Source organism: Azolla caroliniana, unplaced genomic scaffold, assembly GCF_043228905.1.
Source record: "Azolla caroliniana isolate FFs.n. ecotype wild unplaced genomic scaffold, voAzoCaro1.0.p SCAF_126, whole genome shotgun sequence".
In the NCBI taxonomy this organism is placed as follows: domain Eukaryota; kingdom Viridiplantae; phylum Streptophyta; class Polypodiopsida; order Salviniales; family Salviniaceae; genus Azolla; species Azolla caroliniana.
The window spans coordinates 29,531-34,931 of NW_028230561.1; the positions used below are offsets into that span (position 1 = coordinate 29,531).

The 5,401-nt window shown below is 35.2% G+C and overlaps 1 protein-coding gene across 2 annotated transcripts; it reads left to right on the plus strand.

Annotated features, from left to right (window-relative positions):
• The first annotated feature begins 634 nt into the window (after window positions 1-634).
• LOC147849112 (uncharacterized) lies at window positions 635-4,936 on the plus strand. 2 transcript variants are annotated; one of them, XM_087337783.1, is made up of 5 exons: window positions 635-750; window positions 3,305-3,382; window positions 3,454-3,526; window positions 3,619-3,678; window positions 4,473-4,936. In XM_087337783.1, exons 2-5 carry the CDS (start codon window positions 3,306-3,308, stop codon window positions 4,590-4,592), a joined length of 330 nt encoding a protein of 109 aa, XP_087193909.1. In that variant the 5' UTR covers window positions 635-750; window position 3,305; the 3' UTR covers window positions 4,593-4,936. The 2 variants fall into 2 exon arrangements, with proteins under 2 accessions (XP_087193909.1, XP_087193910.1); XM_087337784.1 differs by having other exon boundaries at window positions 3,619-3,658.
• Window positions 4,937-5,401: the final 465 nt, after the last annotated feature.

A 5,401-nucleotide genomic window follows, 5' to 3' on the forward strand; every position in this document is an offset into this window, starting at 1 on the left:
TGTGAGAATGCATCAATACATGGGCTTACAAAGATTTGTTCCACCACATCCATGGATAGAATATGAATTCCACTATTTGACACTATTGGTGTTGTCTACATCTCATATATGGACGTGTTTTACAACTTGAAAGTGAAATTTGATTTTGAAGACATACTTCAAACATGTTAGATTAGATGATTGTTTGGTCTCATATTTTCAAGAATCCAATTAACTAGTCTTGCCCAAAATGTAGTTTTCTTTTAATGCACGAGGATTCAAGTTGGTTGAACACTCGCAATAATAGATGAACCAATTGACATAGTGGAATACACATGATTGCAGACGTCAATATACAAAATGCAATTAGAAAATATATGAGACAATTTAACAATAAGAGCGAAGCAGATATAGAGTTCCATAAAAGGCCACTGTTAAGAAGAAGATGAAACTCAATTATGAAAATATTCTACCAAGGGTAATGAAGCTTGATAGGCCGGTTGAGGGAGTAAAGTTATGATGGAAGATCGAGAATTTTCATAGTGACTAGTGTGTGTGTGTGTGCATAGACTTAGGCACAAATACAAAGTTAATGGTGACTAGTGTGTAATATGTATAGTTCACTCACTACATGAGAAATAAGAAGTAAGAAGTAAGAAATTCGCAGGCCCTTCGTCAATTTCCTGGAAACCCTAACCTTGACATCTTTTTCCTGACGATATGATGCAGCCGAACTATGACGATGTTCCTAAGGAATAGCTGATCCAACAGGTGCCCGCTGTTAATCCTTGCATCCTTTGTTATGAATGCATTCTGTACAATAAATCAATCTATGTATTACTCGCTTAGAGGATTGTTCATGATCTCCCAATTGTAGATATGAAGCAGATTAGAGGTCCCTGAACCTAAGATATAGGTAGTGTATTGTTTTCACTGGCTCAAAGTACAGAAAGGATGGGAAATAGCAGAATCGTATTATTATGTATTTTCACGGAAGTTGCAATTTATTAAAACTACGAATTGCGAATTTGTATAATGTATATTTACTGACAAAAAACGAAAAACTTGGTATTTTTACTTGGTAAAACTATGAGAACCTTGACATTTTGAAATCAAATTGTTTTTTAGATTCTTACTTAAAGTTGGTAAAAACTCATATGTCTTTTGCAACATAAACATAGATTTTGGGGAAACTTGTATATATTGAAACTGAGAGTTTGTCAATATTAAAACATTCCAGTGAAGATCCGGACTATCATGAGCCGTGAAAGTCATTAAGTCCATTCAATCATCAGTTTGACAGTAATGATCAATATATAGACTGTCTTAACTGTAGACCTTATGGAATCGTTATATTTTATAAGTTACATTCAATTTCAAAGTTCAAAGGTATTTTAAAAATTTGCAATCATAAAAACTCATTTTCCCTCCAAGAACATTAACATGGATTGTGGAACCATTTTATGTTTCAAGATTCTGAACATTGACACAAGATCATCTTATACTATATGCTGTGGTGGTGGATAAAGTAGATGACGTGTTAGTGTGCCCACAAAGTTAAACTATGGTAATGTTTTGGAACCAGATTTCGGTGAAATCCTCTTTCCTTGTTTTTCTCCGGAGAGAAATGCATTACCAAACTCCTCTTTGTCTTTGTAACTACATATATAGTCACACCTTGCAGTAAATTTCTTATGTTGGTACATTCTGTCGTCATGGGGTGTTGCCTTTTGTTATTTTATAGAAAACATTTTAGCTGTTTTATTTTAGTTTTAATATTTTACTTGCTCCGCGGGAACTCTTGACATCTGGCAAGATTCATTTCATGACAGTGAATCGATGGGATGTCAATGGTCCCTAGACCAGAGGAGGCAAGGCCAACATACCCTGGTATTGTCACTTGGTTTATCCAGTTGGTAGTGTGTTCTGATGCCTGGTGATGTTTCTGTGTCCAATTGTGGAGTTGCAGGCTAAGATTTGTTTTTGATGAAGTGCCATTTGAGGAAGCATGAGCAAGACTCAGCCCACCTTATTCAATCACATATGTTCTTGATGTGAATCCCAAAATTGATCTGTAGAGCTAATGGGAAATCATTTTAGAATGCTGAAATTGGCTGTTCCCATAGCTGATTTACTGTATTTTCTACAATGCTGAGTGGAGAGTACGCTACAAGCACACATGCAAGGTTTATTTGCTGGCATAGGCTTATACTGCTAGTTATGTTTTCTAGAGCTTTGGGCTCTATTGTATTTCATGATCTTCTATTAATTATCAATAAAGAAATACGAGAAGGGGCACCAGTCTTTGAGGTCAACATTGTGTCAATTTCCTTGTTCAGGAACTGTCTAACTTTGTGGACGTGAATAGCTATGGTTGAAACCAAACCGCACCATTTAATCACAATTTTGAACCTAACCATTTAAGTCAAATCAATTAAAAAATTAAATAAATAAAAATATAATAAACTAAAAAACCATTAAGTTAAATTAATTAAATCAATAAGAAAACATTAGCTAAACCTTTAAATCAATACACTATTAAAGAAATAAAAAACGTTAACCAAAATCCAATAAATCATTAAACTGAACCACTTAAACCTATAAACCGATAAATCCGAGTTTTAGAACCAACCGAACTAAAACCAAACTGTTTAATATTATTTGAACCAAATCAAACCATTTAATTATATTGCAACCAATAAACCATAAACCATGGCTTAACGGTTCGGTTCAGTTTGAGCCGAAACCGGGCCCGTTGCTAGATGTCAAATCAAGCCTTAATGAATTTGCAAGGTTTTAGCTAAATTGGTGGTTGGTCTTTTATGGCTTGTGGAACTTCTACAGGCTGGTTTCACGTTTACCTTGTCATGGTACTTTATTACTTGGATAACCATAAAATCCTTGAGGTAATACGTCTGGACCTCTGTAAGGGATGCATTTATAGAATAAAAAGCTGATGCAGGTTTCCCTTGTTTTGTAGTGAATCGTGAATCGCATGGCCTTTGTGCCTGCAATGCATAATCAAATTTCTGTAATTTAAACTTTCAATGATAGGATAGAAGCCTACAACAGTGGTGATTTGATGAAAAATTAGGATTCAGCTTTATGAGGAGAAACTCATTTTACCAGATTTGGAATGCTTTTTTTCCATGTTTTAGACAGTAAAAATACTCCTTGATTGGCAAAGTTTACAATCTAAGAATGCAATCTGGGGATGATCCTCTTGTAAAGAAGGGGTAGATGTGTACTTTAAAAAAATCAAGAGGCTATTTCCTGGAATATAATAACCTGAACACTTGCTTAATCACGTTTGAGACTTGGTCAGGATGGAGAGAGGAGAAGGGAGTCAGTCACAGGAAGATGATGCAATCACAGACAACATATCGCTTCCCAATATGCTCAGGTCTAGTTCCTGTATTTAATTGTTTTGGCTAATTATTCTTCTTTGATCAAAACTTAAACCTTGTTTTCCAGGCTGCTTGAACAAGAGGAAGCTGTCCTCATCCAGATGCAGAGCAAGCTCTCGGATGAGCTTCATCGTATTCAAGTGAAAACCATCATCTTCTTGCAGTTTTCTACTATTTCTCATGTGGTCAGTTTAAAAGGATTTTTCTCATCGTATCCTTTGTTTCTCCACAGGTTGAAGAGCATGTCTTTCTGCATGCCCTCAAAATTCTAGGTGAGAAGCATAGTAACAAGGTGTGTGTCCCCTCTATATCCTTATTGAAAGTTTACATTCTTCTTTGATAGATGGCTTTATACATGGATTTCATAGAGGTAGGGCAAAATGGTTTCCTTTTTCAATATATGTTTTATTTGAATTTAAAATATCTTGGAATTTATTCTTGGCCTTCTTCTTTGCCAAAATTTATACAGATCGATTATGTGCTTTGGATTAAGACAACCACTGTTTGATAGATGATAAGAGACATCCCTATCATCCTTTAATCATACACCAATTATCGCTGAATACATTGTTAATGAGTATCACTATTATGTGCACCTATCTCAACATGATTCTAGTCAATTACAACGATAGCACGTGGATTTAGGTTATTGTACGTTTAAGTATGATTCTGTGGTGAAACTTGGTTCCACTATCACAGAGTCGCCGGAATGTTTGAATGTTGAATCAATATCAAACTGGGTTTGGGATCTCTAGCACAGTTGAAATATCACCCAAGGGCTTGAGGCTGGTCTAATTCATGACTGTTTTACCTAGGGGAATTGCTTGTTAGTCTTCCTGTACTGTGCTACAGATTTAGCCTTTAAGAAACTATTTGGTGCCAACTATATTCAATTTCCCATGCAATATATTGTGTACCTTTGTGCCACCTTTTTAGCAAGCAAAAAGGTACAGGACAATATCCATTTATATTATTAAATATTTTCTGGTTAACTAAATAATAGCAACTGGTAAATTTAGGCCTATATTAACAATGCAAAGCATTTTTCTCAGTCTATAGAAGTGAGGTTTCAAAACTGTTTTGCAGGAAAGTGATAAGAATGGGGATGAAGATGATGAGTTGATTGAAGCCATTGAGGAAGCATTGCTTGAAGAGGGAGATGTCATGCATGATGTGATTATAGAAAATGATGAAAAGTCTTTTTAAGAGGTGGGATGAAGCTACAGGTGTACAGTACCAGGTCTTAATTTGTGGATGATATGAATTATAATTATTCTTTCGTGTGGAATTCTCTCTCTTGTTAACACTGTCAAGGACCCTCAATTTGATAGAATTTTAGTCTTCATTAGAGTAAGTGGATTCACACACCTCATAATGGTATTTTCGTTGTTGTTCAATCCCACAATTGCACCTTGTCTTTGTATGGACTAGCTTGTAACTACGTGTATAGCACTCATGTTGAATCCTTTAAAGTTGTGTGTTGCCAGGAATCCATACTTCACGGGACCTTTGCAACCCATAATAGAATGATCATTTTTCTTAGTTTCTTATCCTGAAGGTTGATTTTTAAACTTGGTTGTATCTTACTTTTTAATCACTACATCTTCTTGAGTGATTGACAATATGAAATATTAACAATCGCAATGCCACAATAGAAGTGTGGTGGAGTCTTAACATAGAGGTATTACGATTGGAATATTTGTTTCGTATGTGTATATGGTTGCACAAATCCTAACATGTATGATATTTTAGCATCACCAATTATTAGAATGGCACAATTAATCAATGTCAACATCATCGGTAAGCCATGGGAACTGAGACATACAACAAGTACTTAACAAAATGGTTGGATATATTTTCTCACATGTCCTTAACTTCTCAATATGCCTTTGGTGGATAGAGTATCCAAGGGATAATCACACAATTAGGAGAGGAGCACATTGTTAAAGTTCATTTAATCTTCACCACTTTTCTTAGGGTGGGTTTAGGTGAGGTCTTTAGCTAATCATGATATT

Coding starts and splice junctions, on each gene's coding strand:
- LOC147849112 (XM_087337783.1), top strand. CDS start 3,306: ATGGAGAGAGGAGAAGGGAGTCAGTCACAGGAAGATGATGCAATCACA. Junction 3,383..3,453: donor TCGCTTCCCAATATGCTCAG/GTCTAGTTCCTG, acceptor CTTGTTTTCCAG/GCTGCTTGAACAAGAGGAAG. Junction 3,679..4,472: donor GTGAGAAGCATAGTAACAAG/GTGTGTGTCCCC, acceptor ACTGTTTTGCAG/GAAAGTGATAAGAATGGGGA.